The following is a 17794-nucleotide window of genomic DNA, read 5'->3' on the forward strand; positions in this document are numbered from 1 at the left end:
TTGGTGGCTATGTGACCTTTGGGGGTCAACGATGTCCCGCTATGGACCGAGAATTACTTTGACATCTCTTGTCAGTGTTTGATGACATTTTGCTGAAAACAACTCCTTGTTTCGAGATTCATTGTACTTCGACCATCTTTCTTCATCTGGTATAGTGCCATGTCTGGTCTTTGGCCGTTCTAAAAGTCGTAGGGCTACCGTCGAGGCCTTCCATCAAAGGGTCCTAGGGAATTTGACCCGAGGATTAAAAACATAGATTCTCAACACATGGCCGCTCTTGAGCAATGAGCATGGCGAGAGAAGAAGAAAAGAAAGAAACGATGAAGAAGGCGTTCCATCGTCTTGCATGCCTGATTAATGGGGTATCAAAAGAAGAAAAACCCGTAACGATTCGCTAACACATCACAATTCCCAACCCACCTCTGGGTTTTTCCCGGCCGGACCAGATTCCTTTCCAAGTGAGCACCCATAATTGAATACAAAGAGAGACATCTGTCCCTTTCACAGATCTGCATCCAATCAGAAGGAGATCGCGATTAGGCAACCTAAGCTCATCATGTGAACTGCAGTTTCTCGTAGTGCAAGGCTGCTGCGCTTGCTTCGGCGTCATGAGAGAGAACAGTGTCGCGCTTTACTCGCAAGCTGCCTCTGTCACCGCGAATCACATGGCCAGTGTTGACCTTATCCTGAATCATCTCATCCAAAAGCTTCGTCATCTCGTCCACAGTCCGTCGGGTGCCTGGCACGTTGCTAGTGCTCGTGACTCTTGCCACGTTGCTAGACGGCTCGACGGCCGATCCGTTGTTCTCGGCCGCTGCGCCTCCTTCCGCATCAGCTGAAGGCATAGAAGCGTTGTTCTTTGACAGGCGGGAGAAGTTTTGGACCCCGGAAGGTGATGAATCAAGCGGTGACGTCTTTTCGACAGCACTGGCAGGGCCGCTTGCACTTCGGAAGAGCTCTGGGCGACTCATGCTGCGGTATGGTGTACGTGTCTCTCTTTTCTCTGGTGATGTTGTGGGACTCTGTCGGAAGGCTGGGTGTTGTGACAGAGCCCCAGAGGTGTCCAGCATATCACGCTTTCTGGCAGCGTTTCTCAGTGCAGACACCATACGAGTTTGATCTTCAAGCTTTTGTCGGAGTCGCTCAATCTCTTGATCTTTCTCTTTGACAATAGCATCTGTGTTTTGGCCGTCTCGTGATGGCACACGACTCTGTAAAGGCGACTTTGCACTGTTCGCTCTGCTGTACGAGTTGTTACGATTCTGCAACAACCTCTTCTCCAGGGTTGCAATATATCGATCCTTGTCTGCGAGATCGGCTTGTAAAGCACTGATTCGACGGGCCGAGGAGGCACTCCCAGGGTCTAAGGCGTCCTCATCAGCTGCCATCTCCTCATCATCGCCTTCGTTTTCTGACGCAGAGGCCAGCTCGATTTGCGAAGTCCGTGCTATGGGAAGCATACCCGCTGTGGTGGAGCCAGACTGGATGCGACTCGAGGTAGTCTGACTCCCGCTGCTGCCCGGCCTTCGACTCTTGGGCCGATCCAGAGTGCTGTGTGTACTCGTTCTCTGGAGGACTGGCATGCTCGAACTAGCAGTGGAGAAGCGTCCCGAGTTCACTCCCAGAGACTTGGAGCTCAAAATGAGTCGGTTGAGATGGGCGATGCGTTCTTTCAGAGCAGTTCTGGCAAGCTGCATTTCCAGCATTTGCTCCTCGTGGCGTTCGGCACTTTCACGTTCTCTTTCTCTCCACCGCTCTTCTTCAACCTCCGCTTTTTCGGACTTCTCGGCCTCATTTTTTATTTTGCTTTGTTCTTCCAGTTGAGCTCTTAGTTCGATAATCTCTAGCTTGTACCTATCCAGTAAAGCTCGACTCCGTGGATCGGCGCCATCAGAAGGATTCGATTCGTTGCGTTTCGCATGACTGACAAGGTTGTTTTTAGCCCTGCTTGCAAACTTGAGTGTATTCAGGGTCTCGGTTGTGTGTGATGAGGTCGCAGCAGCGCTACTAGATGCTGATGAGAGCTGCACGGTACAAAGGATAGATACTAGCGAGTTTCCTGAGAGGGCGGGCTGCAGAAGGCGTGTGAGCTTGCTGTCTCGATAAGGAAGATGTTTCTGATCCTTTTCCGCGATCTCCTTGTCCCCGGACAGACGAGCAATGACTGTGCCTAGGGTAAGCAAGGACTTGTTGATATGGCCTCCTTCGGTCCGGCGTTCTTTGCTTTCGGCAGCCTTTTCGGAGCCGGCCAAATCGATCAAGGAAAGGGTCGACACCAAGACACTTCCGGGCAGCAATTTGTCGCGCCTCGGGTCGCCAACTGGGACGGCAGAGCGTTCACGCGACTCTACCACAATCTGAACAACAGCATGCGAACGTGAGGAGCGGGCGTTGAATTGAGTGCCTGCCACACGCCTTTGCTGATCACCACGCGCAATGACTCTGAGCAGCTGATTAGGGCTCTGTACGATCTCTTCCTTCAGTGGAGTCGCATAGACACCACGCCGGGGGTCTTCTCGCAGTTTGATTTCTTCATTCGAGTCCGGATTAAGCAAGTCGTAGAATTTTTCGTTGTAGATTTCAAGATAACTGACACGCAGCAGAAACTCGCGGGCAGGATTCTGGCGGATGTAGGAGAAGATATCGGTAATGGCGAGAGGGATAACACCAGGAGACATTGCAGTGCCTTGCATGGAGAAAGTTTTACCAGTGCCGGTCATTCCGTATGCGAAGACGGTCCCATGGTAGCCTTCCATAACACGCCGTACCAGGCGTTTGGCAGCTGATTCGTATACGCGGGCATTTTGGTCATGCGGTGAAAAGACATTGTCTGCGAAGGACGGAGTTAGCACTCGCTTTGTCAATAGGATACGAATGACGCACCATAGCGATACTCTCCACTTTCATAAGTTATCAGGGAGCGTCGACCGTCGACCAGCCATTCTCCATCAGGCTGTGTATCTGCGGCAGCATCGGGCCGCACGCGAACGCTGACGGTAATGTTCCCCTTTGCTTCTTTGTCCTTATCGCCATTTGTTGCTTCGGACATTGTCGAGTCAGCCGCGACAGTGTTGGGCGTCAAGGGAGTGGCTGGGGACACAGGTGCCGAGGATGAGCGGCTCCCGGGAGGGGAAGGTATGCTAAGTAGGCTCTCGCTCTTGGAATTACGGACAGCGCTGGCGGCAGCGGCAGCGGCGGTGGTGAGGGAGGTGGTAGATGTCTTGGAGCGTAGATTGCGAAGAGATGGCTTGGACTGTGGCTTGCGTAGTCCGGCTGGGGGTGCTAAGGGCGACAGGGGCAGACGCGATATGGAAGAAGAATGAGAATTGGGCGCTAGAGAAGTTGACGACTGCGACGAGTTCCGAGGGCTTGACGAGGCCAATGGCCCAAGGGGGCTGGCGATGGCACTGCCAGGAGGGCGCGGAAAGGCTTCGATGCTGACGGCTTTGCGCAAGTTGGGAGTCGGGACTCGTGAGGGCGATGGCGACGGCGACGGCGACGGTGACAGTGAGGATATTTGGGTACGCAGGGTAGGAATTGACGGCGACGAGGTGACAGATCGAGGGATGCCGGTAGCTGCGCGCGCCCGTAGGTCGCCTGAAACACCCATGGCTGCTGCATCTGCACCCCTCCGCTCCCTGTCCGACGGCGCTTCATCAGCCGGGTCGGCTCCTCGTATCTTCGTCATAGCGGGCAACGGCGGTAGCGGGATGGATGGCGGCGGGTGCGCCTGTGGGCTGAGGAACTGTTGGCTCTGGTAATGTTGTGCCTGTGTCTGTGTCTGCTCAGGCCGGGGATACAGGTAGTGCTGCGGCGAGAGTCGTTGTGCCTTCTGCTCCTGCTCGAGCTGCAGAAGCAGTTGGACTCCTCCTCCTCCTGCTCCAGGCATCCTGCGCGCTGCACAGATGCCCCTGCTCCTATATCTCTGCTCGCCGTTGTGAAAGCACTCTCACCAGCAACGACGACAACGCTCTCAGCACATGGCACGCTCTCAAGCTTTTTTTCTGCGTGGCTCTGTTTAATCGTAGAAGGAAACCATGATTACTAGTAATATGCTTGCCCAACCCTCTATGAACATCAGAACCTTTCGCCCTCCCTTGGGTCATCAAACAATAGCTCATCACCCTTGTTCCTTCCCGTCCTCCCGTCGCCAACTCTGCCCACCATCCCAACTTAAGCACTTTAACACCACCCTGACTTTGCCATGGTCGAGCCTTATGTGCAATAAGAGCCATCTGCGACCCATGCGTCGCCCACAAAGGGCCATTGCTCCTCACAGGAACAGGCAATGATCTTCACCCTTCCGAGGTATCTTGTCTTTATATGAACCAAATCGACCTCTACCCGACGAACCTGGGAAGCGGTTCTGCACAATCTGCGCATCCGTTCCGCCGGCTGCCCATGCTGCTGTTGTCATTGGCCTTCTCGTCACATTTCGTGCCTCGCGTGTGCCTCTATACATTGCTTGTTCGAGTCATCTCATTTCGCAGAGCGACTCGACTTACAAAGATACTTGGATCGGCAGCCCGCTCTCGGCCGATCCCTGATAAAGCCAAGTTCCCGATTGCCGTGCGGCTGGCGTTCATCGAGCGTTCACCGTCTGTGGTCGTGCCGCTCGAACTGCTCTTGCGTCGCAACCTTCTTTTGATCTTTTGCACGTCTTGCCACCTGTCTGGCGGAAGTCGTCACATTCCGGGTTTGTGGAGCTGGGATCGTGGTAAGTTTCAACTCAGCTCTAAGACGCTCTCAGATGCTGTCAAATTATTCTGCCGCTGATTCAGCGTGAGCCAAGCACTCTTTGGTCCTCGCGTACATCTACTCGTACCACGTACGAGACAGTCTTTTGAACAAACGAACTTCACAAGACCCTGTTGCGACCATTGCCGCAGTGTGACACGCGGCTCACGACCAAATTGTTGTATCTAACCATATTGAACCAGCAATATAGGATACTTTAGATGGTCCGTGAGTCAAAGCACACATTAGTACAGAGGCACAGCACAATGCGAATCAGAGGTTGTGTATTGCTGCCGCAAGTAGTGATAGAGGGACAGCTAGCTAGTTCTACGCTCATCGACTCTTGATCTTCAATCACGCAGCTACTCTTGACCAGCAGACGCAACCACTGATACTCGAGTAGGCTAGGTCGCATGTGACGGGGTTCGCGCCTGGAAAACAAGGCATGTCGATCTTCCAATAACCTTGTGGCATCAGCTATCCCTACTTGCTATTTTGATTACAGGTCGTACATCGCTTGCAATTGCAATCGATTGCAGTGAGTTTCTGATTCCCATGATGCTGTGTCAAGCGGTCAATATTTCTAGCATAGAGTACAGTAATTTGTCTTGATCATATGTAAACGCTTTGTACCTGTATAGCCATGCCCCGACATCATCTCGGCTACGAGGGTCTCTAGAAGAAGACAGTTCCGCTGTTTCATCGCTCAATTCCCTTTGGAACTTCCGAACGACCAGGGTATGTTCGAGCAAAGCATGAAAGTGATGATCCGAGGCTTTAGACGTCAAGATCTTTGCGCAGAAAGCACGTGCCCGACATTCACTGCGAACACTCATGAGCGAGGGAAGAACAATCAATTGTCAAAAAATCATCAATATATTCGTAGCTATTTAGCTTGCCGACTCTTATTCAGAGTGGTTCATCTATGCAATATTATTACAAGAGCGCCTTCGTTGCGCCAGAAAAGGTGAGGCCTTTTTTTGTTTCAACCATTCAAGGCCGTGGTATCAAAAGCTTTTTTTCTTCAAAGGAGAACAACCCAATTCAAGGAGAATGGATCTAGCAGCACTCGCCGCCCTGACCAAGGCTAGTGGCACCGTTGGTGGTGGGGTTGGAGACGCCGTTGACACCCTCGGGGCCGCTGGCCATCTTCTCGGCGGTCTTCTTGCCAGCGGGGTTGACACCATCCTTAACATCATCGTTGATGACAGACTTGCTGGCAGAGTTGGTAGCGTTTGACTCAACGGTCTTCTGATTGACTGTGTAGCCAGTATCAGAGGAATCAACGTGGGCTTCGAGTCCCTTACCCTGGCGAGGGTAGGACTTCATAATTTCCTTGTGCTTCTTCAAAGCAGCGTTCATCTCGCTTGCCTCGACGTCGTTAAGGAAGATGCATGAGCCAAGAGGGCTGGGGACTGCAGCACGAAGCTTGCCGTCACGGGTCTATGGAAATGTTGTTAGTGGAAAATTCTTCGTGAGTTGCAACGACCTTAGCTTACCTTAAGAATAGCCTTGGTGGCCTGGTCGAGGATCTCCTCGGTGAACTGGTCATCGTCCATGGAGAGACCGACACGAGAGAAGAGGTTGAGAAGTCTCTTGTGTTCCTCGTCGCTGAGGATACCTCTCATGTTGGCAAGAGTGGCAGAGTAAGCCATGTCAACTGAGATGGCGTGACCGTGGCGAAGAGGTGGGTCAGGGATCAGCTCGTGAAGAGGAGACCAGCTTAGGTGTTGTCAGCAAAATGTATTGTGTGTAAGATATGAATTGACTCACGTGTGACCGTAGGCAATGACTCTGTCAAGACCAATCTCGTGGAGGTTGGGGGTCTCAAGCTTCAACATCTCGTGGATGCCGTTACGGTTGATCTTGTCGGCAGCATCGCGGACCTCCTGGGGAGCACCATCACGGCGACCGAAGCCAGTGGAGATGAGCTGCTCACCGTACTTGTCGAGCAAGTTGAAGGTGTCAAGGTGGGCACAGGTGGAGATCTTGATCAACTCTGCGAAGCCGTTGCGGATCTGAGCATCGGGAAGGGTACGGAGGAAGCCAAAGTCAAGGAAGGTGTTCATGGGAGCGTGGTAGGCACCCAGACGGTTCTTGTAGTTACCGTAGTTGACGGCGACCTTGATCGAGACGGAAGCGTCAATGAGACCAATGACAGTGGTAGGAACACGAATGTAGTTGGTGTTTCTGCGGTAGGCGGCACAAGCAAAACTGTAGACGGTTAGTAACATGTTCAAAAGTCGGGATTGACCGCTTAGGAGATATTGGCCAGAGTGCCTTATAGATCTATGGCGGTGGATCATTATGTGTGTATTACCCGGCAACGTCGGTGACCAATCCACCACCAACGACCAGAACGGGCTCCTTGCGGTAGACACCAAACTTGTTCATCGAGTCAACGATGCTCAAGAGGGTGTCCATGGACTTGGCTTTCTCGCCAATCATGGTCTTGTGGATGGAAAGCTCGAGCTTGTAGTGGTCGAAGTACTTCTGGATCTGGTCTCCGTAGACATCGAAGATGTTGGCGTCCATGACGGCCAGGGCTCTGCCCCAGCGCTGGTAGCAGTCGGCAAGTTGGCTGTTCTTGGGGTCAAAGACACCATCCATGAACTCGAAGTCGTACTCGATCTTCTCATAGCCAGCGACGTGGAAACCAGCCTTGGTCTCCTGGACGGTAGCGGTCAAGTCAGACATGATTGATGTGTTGTGTGCGTGTTGAACAAACGCAAGGGGGGATAAGTTGAATAGAGGATGAGGATTGATGAGTTTGAAAGAAGAAAGGTGAGTGGGAAGAGGGGATGATCGAGGAAGAGGGGTTTTCATATATCCTCGTCAACCACGAGATCGGCGGATATCTTGGAGCACGGCACTGGAAGCTCAAGTGCATCACGTCAACAAACCTCTGAGCAGATTGACGCTAACTCAGATTCAGGTACGAAGGCTCCAGACGAATCGCCCCGATGCACCTCTGCCACGATGGGCGTGCGTCAAAGGGCAGCCCCGTTTGGCCGGCACAGAGACTAGCATCATGACTTGCACCGCCGCTTGCGCCGTCTGGTTCAGAAGCCTGTCATCCGTGTCTGCAAAATGCAAGCCCATGAGGCTTCTGCTGCCATGGAATTGGATCCCAGCGGCCATGGCAAACGCCCAATGAGCATCGTAGACTAGCAGCTCAGTTGCCGTGTTAGGCTTGGGCCGTGGATATCATGTCGTGGGCATGAGATCCGTCTAAACCATGTTCAGTTTAGTGACCCACAACAGATCTGATGAGTTCCTGACATCAGGCTTTTAGACTCGGAGCTTTTATTGAGACATTTTCTGGGGTTCCCGTCTTGCGGCTCAAAATGTCGCCCAGGCCGTGGAAGCGTAGAGGAGGGAAGTCCATGTGGTGCTCATCGATAGATTGCATGTCTCTGATAGCATTGGCATGAAGCTCGCGAGACTGCGCAGCTAGAGTGGATCTTCTGCGACTAAATCTATCCTGCCAGCGCGGTCGAGCTGGCTGAGATTACAACGATCATGCTTCCTGGATATGCTGATGCGGGGCTCAGGTGAGGGGCAGATCTGAGTTTTGCGTCAGTGCTTCCTCTTTCGGTGACGCTTGCATGATGATTGGACTATCCGTTTTGGGAGTCTAGCAGCTGGTTGCAGAATTACCCCTCCTCTTAGCTCGTCAGATCGCGTCGTCGCGAGCGATCTTCTCTGATTCATCAACAGATAGTGGGGCTCGTCGCGTCACCCAGATAGCTCAGCTTTTGGAGCTCCTGCCACGTACTGCTTCGCTTGGATCCCGAGTGAATTGTAATCATCTGCTTTGTGCAATTGCTCTGGACATTCGTCAACTGAACCCTCGAACCCCGTAAACCTCGAAAACCACCGAAAGAAACACTACAATGTCTGAATTTGATCAAAGCAAGGCCTACGCCGAGCAGGAGGAAGTCTTCTTTGACGACGGCCGTGAACTCGAGCTCCTGCACTTTGTCTATGGCAAGCCAGATATCGAGGAGATTCGCGGCAATCCTCAGAAGGTCCTGGCTGCCATTGATGAGTTCGCCAGGACGAAGAAGTACCTCATGAACGTGGGAGAAGACAAGGGCAAGATTGTTACCGAATTGATCTCGGAGGTCAAGCCAGAGACTATGGTACTGTTCATCGAGTGATCACGACAAGTTTGGAGGACTTACGTTACATCCAGGTTGAGTTGGGAGGCTACATTGGTTACTCCTGCGTTCTCTACGCCGACGCTGTCCGCAAGGCTGGTGGCAAGCGTTACTTCAGTCTCGAAAGAGATCCCGTCTTTGGTGCAGTCATTTCCTCGCTGGTCGACTTGGCTGGTCTAGGTGATTTCGTCAAGGTCATTATTGGCTCTAGCGCTGTCTCAATCAAGAGAATGCACACCGAGGGTACCCTCAAACACATCGATATGATGTTCCTCGACCACTACAAGCCCGCCTACAAGACCGATCTGAAGCTTTGTGAAGAACTCAAGCTTGTAACTCCTGGAACCGTGCTGGCCGCCGATAACGTCATCAAGCCCGGCAACCCACCATACCTCGAGTACGTTCGCAGCAGTGTTGCTGAGAAGCGCAAGGCTGCCGAGCAGTCTTCGGACGAGAGCAACCCAGATGCTAGATTCGCCGACAGAACTGCCAAACAGTATGCGAACAGACAGTCAGAGGAGAAGCTGCAACAGTCCAGAGGCAACCCCAACCTGATCTATGAGAGCAAGCTCATCAACAGCTACGAGCCCTCAGGTGTACCGGTATGTTGAACACTTTGCCGCAGCTCTTGAAGAAACAGCATTGACAAACACGCAGGACGGTGTTGAAATTACTCGTTGCACTGGCGAAGAGTCCTCCTAGATAAAGCCCGTGCTTCATAAAACCCGATCTTGCGGGAGCGAAACCTGCGGGTCGACCACAACGATATAATGTATATACGCGCCATACGTCCTAGCATATGAGTCTGGTGGAGAGCGTAGGTAGTTGAAGTGGAATGTATAGAATTAGCGAACTACAAGAGATACCCGACTGTATCACAAGTAAAAAGTTGTTCTTCAACTTTCACATGCAGATTTGCATAAATAGTAAACAAAGAATTGTGAAAATATGCAAGTCAAGCTGAGACCCTCTTGGAATTTTCCCCTCCAAGCCAGAGCTGCTTCCTCTCGAGCTTCGTTGAACTGCCGTTTCTGCTGCCTTCTCTCTCGTCCCAACGATCGGCAATCTTGACTCTTCTGTCATCTTCCTGAAGGAAGCACTGACGCGATCGTACTCAACTATCCACAACCAAGATCTTTTGTATCATGTCTAGGGTTCAGCCGCAACCCAAGACATTTCCGAGGTGTTCAGATCTATGACGTTTGGCAACGAGTAGCTAGCGGAAAGCATGTGAAAACGGGAGAGCTATCCACCGAGCTATCGCGAAGCTATGTGATCAACAAAACATGGCTTGCATGGGCCGACAAATGCCATGATCTAGTCGTGACAACGACATGCAGGTTCAATCCTTTCGCTAACCTCCTGCGAGTGCTGCGCTGCTTGGAGCTTCTCCCTCGAGCCATCTCTCACTCGTCCCCTTGCGCAGGCACCATGCTTACTGCTGAGTCGTCGCGCTTTGCGCATGCACTGCAGAACGTGAAGCTGCTTGCTCTGAGCTTCTTTTTTCTCCCACTCGATACCTTCATCCTTTTCTTCAGCTATGCGGTTCGCATCCTTGTCGCCTTTCCAGCGACTTCGCACCGCGCCCGAGTGCGGTCTACCTACACGCGCTACTTCGAGCCCCGCACAGTGTTAGTGACTGGTGTAGGCATGACGAAAGGCCTTGTCCTCGCTCGCCTATTCTTTATCGCTGGTCACAACGTTATTGGGGCGGATTTCGAGCCGCCATTCTTGCCAATCACTTGCGGGCACGTGTCACGCTCGATAAAGGCTTTCCACCGTCTTGCGAAGCCTGATGGCACCAGAGAAGGCTCATCCAGATATTGCCAAAGTATTCTGGACATCGTCCGGAAGGAAAAGGTCGACCTGTGGGTCAGCTGTTCTGGTGTAGCGAGTGCTGTTGAGGATGGACAGGCCAAGGAGATGGTCGAACTGCTCACAAAGTGTAAGGCAGTGCAGTACAATGTAGCTACGACACAGAAGCTGCACGAAAAGCACTCTTTCACCGAATACACCAAATCTCTTGGACTCACAGTCCCCGAGACTCATACCATTACATCCAAGACCGCTGCTTTGAGGGTCCTAGAAGATGTGCGACCCTCAGGCAAGAAGTTCATCATGAAGTTCATTGGAACGGACGATTCCGTCCGAGGTGACATGACTCTGCTGCCATTCGATTCGGTCTCTGCGACAAAGGCACACATCTCCCGCCTTCAGATCTCAGAGAGCCGTCCCTGGATTCTGCAACAATTCATTGATGGCCCTGAGTACTGCACTCATGCTTTGGTGGTTCGTGGTGAAGTCAAGGCTTTCACCGCTTGTCCTTCTGCCGAGCTCTTGATGCATTACGAAGCACTTTCTCCAGATTCTTCACTTAGCCGTAGTATGCTGCGCTTCACACAAGAGTATGCGGCAAGCGACCCCGAGAACTTCACAGGCCATCTCTCTTTCGACTTCTTGGTGGATCGAAAAGATGCTGAGCGTGCACAGAGAGATCCTAACATGGTGGTCACGCTCTATCCCATTGAATGTAATCCTCGTGCACATACCGCAGTCGCTCTGTTCAACAATACACCAGAGATGATCGAGAAGGGCTACATGTCTCTTCTCGAAGAGCCTTCTACCCCTAGTAAGGAAGGCACCAATGGAGCTTCCCCCACGCCACCCGTATACCCTCACAACCCTGGAAAGTACTACTGGATTGGTCACGACCTGGCGACCTTCGTGATTCTGCCTGCTCTCTCGCTCTTGAAACTGCATGGTAACAGTTTTGTCGAGGCTTTCGAACACTTTGGCACTTTTCTTGAACATCTATTCTTTTGGAAAGACGGCACCTACGAGATCTGGGACCCGCTCCCAGCTTGGTGGCTTTATCACGTCTACTGGCCGTTCCAGTTTGCTAAGAGCTTGGTCACGGGCTTCAAGTGGAGTCGCATCAACGTCAGCACCACAAAGATGTTCGGCTGTTGAACAACCGCAAGAGGAGGATTAATGAATTCGACGATATACATGATACACAGTGGGCGCCAGCTCATGCTGCTGTGAGAGGCTAGTTCGGGAATGGTCTACTGCAGTGGATACAATCAAGTCCGGTGATGTTGAGATGTAGTCCTAGAGGTAGGTTGAGAAAGATCTGGCTGAAATCTCGCGAATCAGATGTAAGAACGACTATCTGAGACCATTGCATGTTCTGTACGATACTCGAATTGAAGCAGCTCTCATACTCTATGCAATCGCTCACCATGACTCCTCAGTGTGAAATGGTGAAATGTGTCAAGCACCTGCGAAACCATGATGTCAGCCGGAGTTACGGAGCTGCCACCACGTAACGCCGATTGCTTAATCAACATCAATCACAAATATATCAACCCAACTCGTGCCTTTTTTTCGAATCAACTCTTTTTCTTCTGGCAAATTTATTGAGAGATTCTTTACACTTCTTGCTGCTCAAGTATCCAACCAGATCCGTCAGAATGTCCGAATCTATGCTTCATCATGCTGGTACGGAATACTCGGATGGCCAAGTACACAAAGACAAATCTGACTCGAGTTCATGGCAGGCTTCAAATTTACTCCTACAATCCACAATGACACTTACGACTTCATCTCGACAAAATCTCAGAACCTGAAGGGCAAGCGTGTGTTTCTGACTGGCGCCTCAAAGGGCATCGGTAAGGAGACAGCTCTCTCCTTTGCTCGTGCCGGTGCTTCCAGTATCGCGCTCGGTGCTCGCAGCTCGCTCTCAGACCTCGCAACCGAGGTTGAGAAGGCGGCCAAGGACGCGGGTCACCCTGCACCCAAGGTCGTCAGCATCAAGTTGGATGTAACAGACAGGTCGAGTACCGAGCAAGCAGCCAAGACTGTCAAGAGCGAGTTTGGTGGTCTGGACTTTTTGTTCAACAATGCCGGATATCTTGAAGAGTTCAAGAAAGTGGCAGAGAGCGATCCTGACGAATGGTGGAGAACTCAGGAAGTCAACATCAAGGGTCCTTACCTGGTTGCTCGTGCCTTCATTCCCCTCCTTCTGGACACCAAGGATGGTGACAAGACTATCATCAATACCAGCTCTATCGGCGCTCACATGATCATGACCGGTGCCAGCTCATACCAAGTCACCAAACTCGCACTGCTGAGACTGGGAGAGTTCATTTCACAGGAATATGCTGACCAAAAAATTTTGTGTTACGGAATACACCCGTAAGTAAACCGAAGATACAGACACCATGACTAGTGCTGGCGTTTGTCTCAGCCTGCACGAGCATTCTCTAAAATGTGTTTTCTTCGATGGAATACCATTTGGGACGACATCCCGCAGAGCTGAGTGTATTCGTTTAGCTAAGTCGTGGTGTTCTCATAACCAAGGTTTGATCTCTTGCTAATTGTACCTTCGCTTTACAGGGGAGGTGTAATGACCGAGCTTGCCGGCCGGATGCCTGAGTCCTCTCACCACATGCTGTCTGACAAACCAGAACTAGCTGCTGATACTGTCGCTTGGCTCGTCAACGAGAAGAGGGAGTGGCTGGCTGGTAGATATGTTAGCGTGACATGGGACATGAAGGAGTTGCTGGACAAGAAGGACGAGATCATTAAGAAGGACTTGTTGAAGGTCCGCATGTTAGTAGACTAAGCTTGTACGAGCGATGATAAACTGCAGTACGAGAAAGGCATTGTCGAAGGATGATGTTGTCAAATCAAGTGTTCGCTGCTGATGACTGGATGGCCCTAAGCATACTTGTGCTCTCCGTGTGCTTAATTACTCTAATTCTGCGTCAGCCATCTAGCATCGTGAGGCATAGAGACAATTCAGCTCATGAGAGTGCGGTCTTAACATCAGATTACCCATAGAGGGGCATTCTATTCAACGGCTCTTATCTCATGAAACCATTGTGCACTCCTGTACCTACATCATAAACTCGTATTGGTGTCGTGCACCAGTGATTCGCAAGTTGCGTATTTTGACGAGAACGGCGATCTCTTGATTCGGTAGGTGTCACCCTGCTCATCTGATGCTCGTGCAGTTTTCGTTCTTTATCATTCTTCTATGAAGATCAGAACCACGATTCAACATCTAGGGACTGTAAAGGTTCGATATTCACACTGATTCTAGCCCCTTATGTGGACGTGCCTCGTTAGTGGCAATGTTGATGTCCATCAGCTGAAGCTGTGATCTTGAAGAAGCAAGAAATTGGTATACTCATTGACCACCTCAAAAAAAGTAGCGAGGTCCTCAAAAGCCCAACCTTCGGGCGAGTACCCAAGTAGTGCTATGGCACTGATAAAATGAAAATATCTGTGGTCATGTCGCGAAAGATGAACTATTGAATCGTGCAAGGCTTGTAACGGGTGTGACCCTGACGCATGATGAGATGAAACCCTGAATGAACTCCTCGAGATGTGCATCATCAGCATGTGTTGCGAACAGACAAACAAAGAGTAAGTACATGCATGAGGAGGATAAGTTTTGTTAGATACGTAGACACATCACAGCGGAACGCCTCCATCATCGCTGTGAATACTAGGAGATGGAGCAGCTGGACCCGGCCCATCATTCCACCTGTCACGGCCTAAGCCCCAGATGCCCTTCTCCTTTCCCGCGGGGGTCCATTCCGCTGACCAGTTGTCCAACTGTGGCATACGAATGGCGTCGATGCCGAATCGATGTACTTCATCCTGCCACAGCTGACGAGAAAACATCTTATTGACGTGTGCTTGAGGAACCGGAAACAAACGTTGCGGAACATTATACTCGACAGGATCCACAGCTCGCGGTCTGCAAGAATCATTCGTTCCATAATCGATCATCCACTTATCCCACTTGTCAGGCCAGTATAGTCCTAATGGACCAATGTGCATCTGTAGCCAAAGAGACGAATAGTCTTGAGGGATATTCCACTGATTTATACCTATGGTGTTTCCACGGAATATGTATGATGAGATGGCGTGTCCAGTTTCGTTGCAACGATCGCCTGCGAAGAAGGGCTCGTAAACGTGACTGTGCCTTGGCATACCCGGTGTTGCCATTGGAATGATGTTGAAGTAGGCACCGCTGATTGCATGTGTGAGTTCATGGATCAGGGTATCTGCAAAAAGAATTGTACTGCGCGCAATTGCCGAGTCTTCATTGATACAAATCTTGTCTCCAAGAGGTACTGAAGCAAGGTACTGTGTCTCGTTGATGAATCTCCCGAGCTCGGCCAGCATCGGATCACTATTGAAGTACATTCGCATTGCGTCGACGTATCCTCGACTGATGTGAATAACGCTGGCCCTAGTTCTATCAGACAGTGTCAGCCGTGTCCAACCGGAGCAAGTACTATCACATACCCAGGCCCCCTCGCACCTTCCGCAACTTTGCCATTACTTTCCACCCACGGCTTCGTAAGGCCAAAGGCGCGGCGATCACCAAGCATGGTTTGCATATCTTGCAATGTCCATCGCATGTATCCGCGCATATCCGTGATTTTGCCGTATACGTCTGCCAGCGCAGCCGCATCAAGTGGTTGGCTAGGTCCATATATCGGACATCGACCAATATGTTGGAGATGAATAAATGGCATCTTGTCGCTGGGGATTGTCAGTCCGGCAAAGAAGCATAGGGTTTGAGGATCGTCCAAGATAGCGGAAGCCAGACGTATCGCAGGTTCCATGAGGGCATATTCGCCGGCTCGAAGTCCATGCCACATATCTTCCCTCAGAAGAGGATGTATCGGCCCATGACCTAGAACAGCGGTAAGGCGACCTAATGGCATCTGTCCTTCTCCTGCTCCACGATAGGCTGTACTGTTAAGGAACCCTGCCGCTTCCAAGACCTGAAGACCCCATTTTTCTAACAGAGGATGCCAGTCTGGGGCTCGGCTGGGCGGTCCGACTTTCAAATCCATGTGACCGCCAATTGGGTCTGTCGAGAGAAGTCCAAGTTGGGAGTAACTGCCTGTTGAGCGAGGTTGTATACCAAATCGGTTTGTTACGCGATTCAACCTTGCAACATAATTGCTGGGATCAAAGCCAGGAGGAACCACTGGGGGAGGATCCGGAACGCTATAGGAAGCCATGATTGATGCTGAAGGGATGCCAACTGTCACTTCAGACAAGGCTGGAGAAAGGCATGTCGTCGTCGCTTCAACTCAGGGCTTTGGATTTTTTAGCTGACGAGTTCTTGCTGAGCCGGATGCGGGACGAGGGATACAAAGGAGTCTGCTGCGGCATTGACATCGCAAGTCTCCCGATCTCTTTGTCTGCTTTGTATCAAAAGAATCTCGGCTTGAGCAAGAAGAGGCTGTCGATAGGACGCACTTGGTTGTCGATATGAATCCGAAGATGAAACAATTGCCTAAACATATCCCGGACAAATGGTGAGGAGAGCCAATATCGCATGGCTGATGTCTGAACAGGTCGTGACAGAAAAATTTCGTGCATTGCGATGACGGCTTTGTTGCGAAGCGTTGGCAGGAAGGTTTCGCTGACACCGGCTTCAAGCATTGCAACATTGAAGATGGTTCAAGCACGACTGCTTGTCAAAGCGTGGAAGCAGGTCGCCTCCTACTCAGTCACTAAATCACCGTTTCCACAGCAATTGTAAGTCGGGCCATTCGACTCTGCATCAATCTCCATCGGATGCAGTTGTTTTCGTGCACCAATGCAAGGCACCACAAGTCTGTGTCACGTAGACAAGAATCAAAAAAGCAGAAGCTCATGTGCAAGCTCAAGCAACACTTTTGACATCTTGCTCTTCGTCCTCAACTCCGAACAAGACTTTGAGCCACAGACTGCAGCCCTTGCAGCCCGTGATGAGTTCTCCGTAGCGCGACTCATTCTCCAGCTCGTCTTCGGTGATAACAAAGCCACGATCCTGGCCACATCTGCAACTTCTCCACCACTCACCAGTCTTCTCATCGTAGTCCAAGTCATCCAGATCTACAATATCAAGTCCGGTATGGAAGATTTTGTCGTCGCTTCTGTTGCGCGCATGCTGCAAACGTAGCTCACGATCATAATTGGTTTTGGCCTCGGGCTCAGACAGAGTTTTGTAGGCGACTGTGATGGAATCCACGGTTCGAGAAGCGTCTCCGGCTTGCGCTTTGTCTGGGTGATGTTCGAGCAACGCTTTGCGATATGCCTGCTTGATGTCTTGAGCGGTCAAACTCCCATCAAATTGGCGATGACCCAAGCCCAAGGCTTCATAATGATTCGCCATGAATAGCAAATAAACACTTTCTTCCGGAACAACAACTTCTCTCTTTTCACCGATGCTCGGTGATGGACAGGATTTGGAGAGACAAGACTTTTCCGGCGCCAAGCAAATATTGTTCCCCACCTTTGGCTAAAGAAGGCAAGAGCGTTCCTGATCAACAAACGGGGACGGAAACGACGTGTCCAACGCTACAACTTCGACCGGCAGCCATGCCGCCGCCACACGGCGGCTGAGCTGCATCGTCATCGAAGACTACGGGAACGTGGATGAACCTTGCAGTCGCACAGCAGAGAATATGCTCAGCGTACCTTGCCACCTTTACCACCATGTGATTGTGGCTTCTACTGTATACCGAAGCATTTGCTGGACATGTCAGGAGGACGTTGTCCATATATAGCTCCACAAGACTATTATGAGAGACACCATTGACGCGAATACGATCCTTCCCATCACGCTATTCCATAAGATCGACCTCTTGGACACCCTTCTCTTGGGCACGACGTATCCCGCTTTGCCCGACTGGGGTTGAGAACACGACAACCTTTGGCGGACACCAGCGGCCCAACAAAGGTTCTTCCGTTTTGTGTCTGTCCATTGGCCGCGCGGATCTGAGTTTTCCTCAATTCTGGTGACTGAGCCCTCCACGCGATGATGGCGTACCTGCAGAGCGAGGCGTCATGGTGCTATTTTCGGCCCCCATCCA

At 51.2% G+C, this 17794-nt stretch overlaps 6 protein-coding genes across 6 annotated transcripts; 2 read left to right on the forward strand and 4 right to left on the reverse strand.

The window, feature by feature from the left end:
- Positions 1 to 629: 629 nt before the first annotated feature.
- Positions 630 to 3724, reverse strand: M437DRAFT_12033 (kinesin-domain-containing protein; the record flags this gene model as incomplete). The annotated part of the gene is made up of 3 exons (XM_041018640.1): positions 630 to 806; positions 885 to 2830; positions 2884 to 3724. Coding segments are annotated over 3 exons (2964 nt in total), but the record flags the coding sequence as incomplete, so codon positions are not given.
- Positions 3725 to 5796: 2072 nt separating this feature from the next.
- M437DRAFT_73848 (Dehydroquinate synthase-like protein) lies at positions 5797 to 7434 on the reverse strand (the record flags this gene model as incomplete). The annotated part of the gene is made up of 4 exons (XM_041026113.1): positions 5797 to 6180; positions 6237 to 6459; positions 6511 to 6951; positions 7058 to 7434. 4 exons carry the CDS (start codon positions 7432 to 7434, stop codon positions 5797 to 5799), a joined length of 1425 nt encoding a protein of 474 aa, XP_040881959.1.
- A 1199-nt stretch (positions 7435 to 8633) lies between these two features.
- M437DRAFT_73849 (putative O-methyltransferase) lies at positions 8634 to 11870 on the forward strand (the record flags this gene model as incomplete). The annotated part of the gene is made up of 3 exons (XM_041026114.1): positions 8634 to 8882; positions 8936 to 9494; positions 10327 to 11870. The coding sequence occupies 3 exons, from the start codon at positions 8634 to 8636 to the stop codon at positions 11868 to 11870; spliced, it is 2352 nt and encodes a 783-aa protein (XP_040881960.1).
- A 503-nt stretch (positions 11871 to 12373) lies between these two features.
- M437DRAFT_73850 (NAD-P-binding protein) lies at positions 12374 to 13527 on the forward strand (the record flags this gene model as incomplete). Its single annotated transcript, XM_041026115.1, has 3 exons — positions 12374 to 12401; positions 12461 to 13097; positions 13299 to 13527. The coding sequence occupies 3 exons, from the start codon at positions 12374 to 12376 to the stop codon at positions 13525 to 13527; spliced, it is 894 nt and encodes a 297-aa protein (XP_040881961.1).
- An 854-nt stretch (positions 13528 to 14381) lies between these two features.
- On the reverse strand, positions 14382 to 15952 carry M437DRAFT_43475 (uncharacterized protein; the record flags this gene model as incomplete). The annotated part of the gene is made up of 2 exons (XM_041020746.1): positions 14382 to 15174; positions 15225 to 15952. 2 exons carry the CDS (start codon positions 15950 to 15952, stop codon positions 14382 to 14384), a joined length of 1521 nt encoding a protein of 506 aa, XP_040881962.1.
- A 650-nt stretch (positions 15953 to 16602) lies between these two features.
- M437DRAFT_82926 (diphthamide biosynthesis protein 4) lies at positions 16603 to 17094 on the reverse strand (the record flags this gene model as incomplete). Its single annotated transcript, XM_041027840.1, has 1 exon — positions 16603 to 17094. One exon carries the CDS (start codon positions 17092 to 17094, stop codon positions 16603 to 16605), a length of 492 nt encoding a protein of 163 aa, XP_040881963.1.
- Positions 17095 to 17794: the final 700 nt, after the last annotated feature.

The sequence above is a fragment of the Aureobasidium melanogenum genome (genome assembly GCF_000721775.1).
Source record: "Aureobasidium melanogenum CBS 110374 unplaced genomic scaffold scaffold_5, whole genome shotgun sequence".
Lineage (NCBI taxonomy): Eukaryota > Fungi > Ascomycota > Dothideomycetes > Dothideales > Saccotheciaceae > Aureobasidium > Aureobasidium melanogenum.